This window comes from Eurypyga helias, unplaced genomic scaffold, assembly GCF_000690775.1.
Source record: "Eurypyga helias isolate BGI_N326 unplaced genomic scaffold, ASM69077v1 scaffold11532, whole genome shotgun sequence".
Taxonomy (NCBI): Eukaryota; Metazoa; Chordata; class Aves; order Eurypygiformes; family Eurypygidae; genus Eurypyga; species Eurypyga helias.
This window is the reverse complement of record NW_010234129.1, coordinates 16,250-16,581: the sequence shown is the minus strand read 5'-3', so window position 1 is coordinate 16,581 and position 332 is coordinate 16,250. Positions and strand designations below refer to the sequence as shown.

At 72.0% G+C, this 332-nt stretch overlaps 1 protein-coding gene across 1 annotated transcript in view; it reads left to right on the top strand.

Moving 5' to 3' along the window:
• Positions 1–224: 224 nt before the first annotated feature.
• Positions 225–332, top strand: part of VAMP1 (vesicle-associated membrane protein 1 (synaptobrevin 1)) — a gene marked incomplete at its 5' end in the record, with an annotated part of 2,389 nt that continues 2,281 nt past the window's right edge. The window contains one exon of the mRNA XM_010161955.1: positions 225–332. This exon is cut by the window's right edge and continues 19 nt beyond it. Within this exon, the coding sequence (XP_010160257.1) occupies positions 225–332 (108 nt within the window).

The following is a 332-nucleotide window of genomic DNA, read 5'->3' as shown; positions in this document are numbered from 1 at the left end:
CCCCGGGGAGGCCGCACCCCCAAACCCCCTGCCTGGGGGCTGCGCCCTCCCCGCTGCCCTCCTGGGCTTCCCAGCTCCCGGTCCGGCGTGATCCAGGGAGAGCGCTTGGAGCTGCAGCTGGCACCGCCCCGGCCGGGGGATGCTGAGGTTGGCGTGGGCTTGGACGTGGGGGAGGCCCTCTCTTGAGCTGGCAGGATTTTCTCTGTTTCTTTTTCCCCACTTAGGTCTGACCCGGCTCAGCAACCTGCTCCTGGGGGTCCCGAAGGGGGAGCCCCTGGTGGGGGTCCCCCCGGGCCGCCCCCCAACCTGAGCAGTAACCGGCGGGCGCCGCC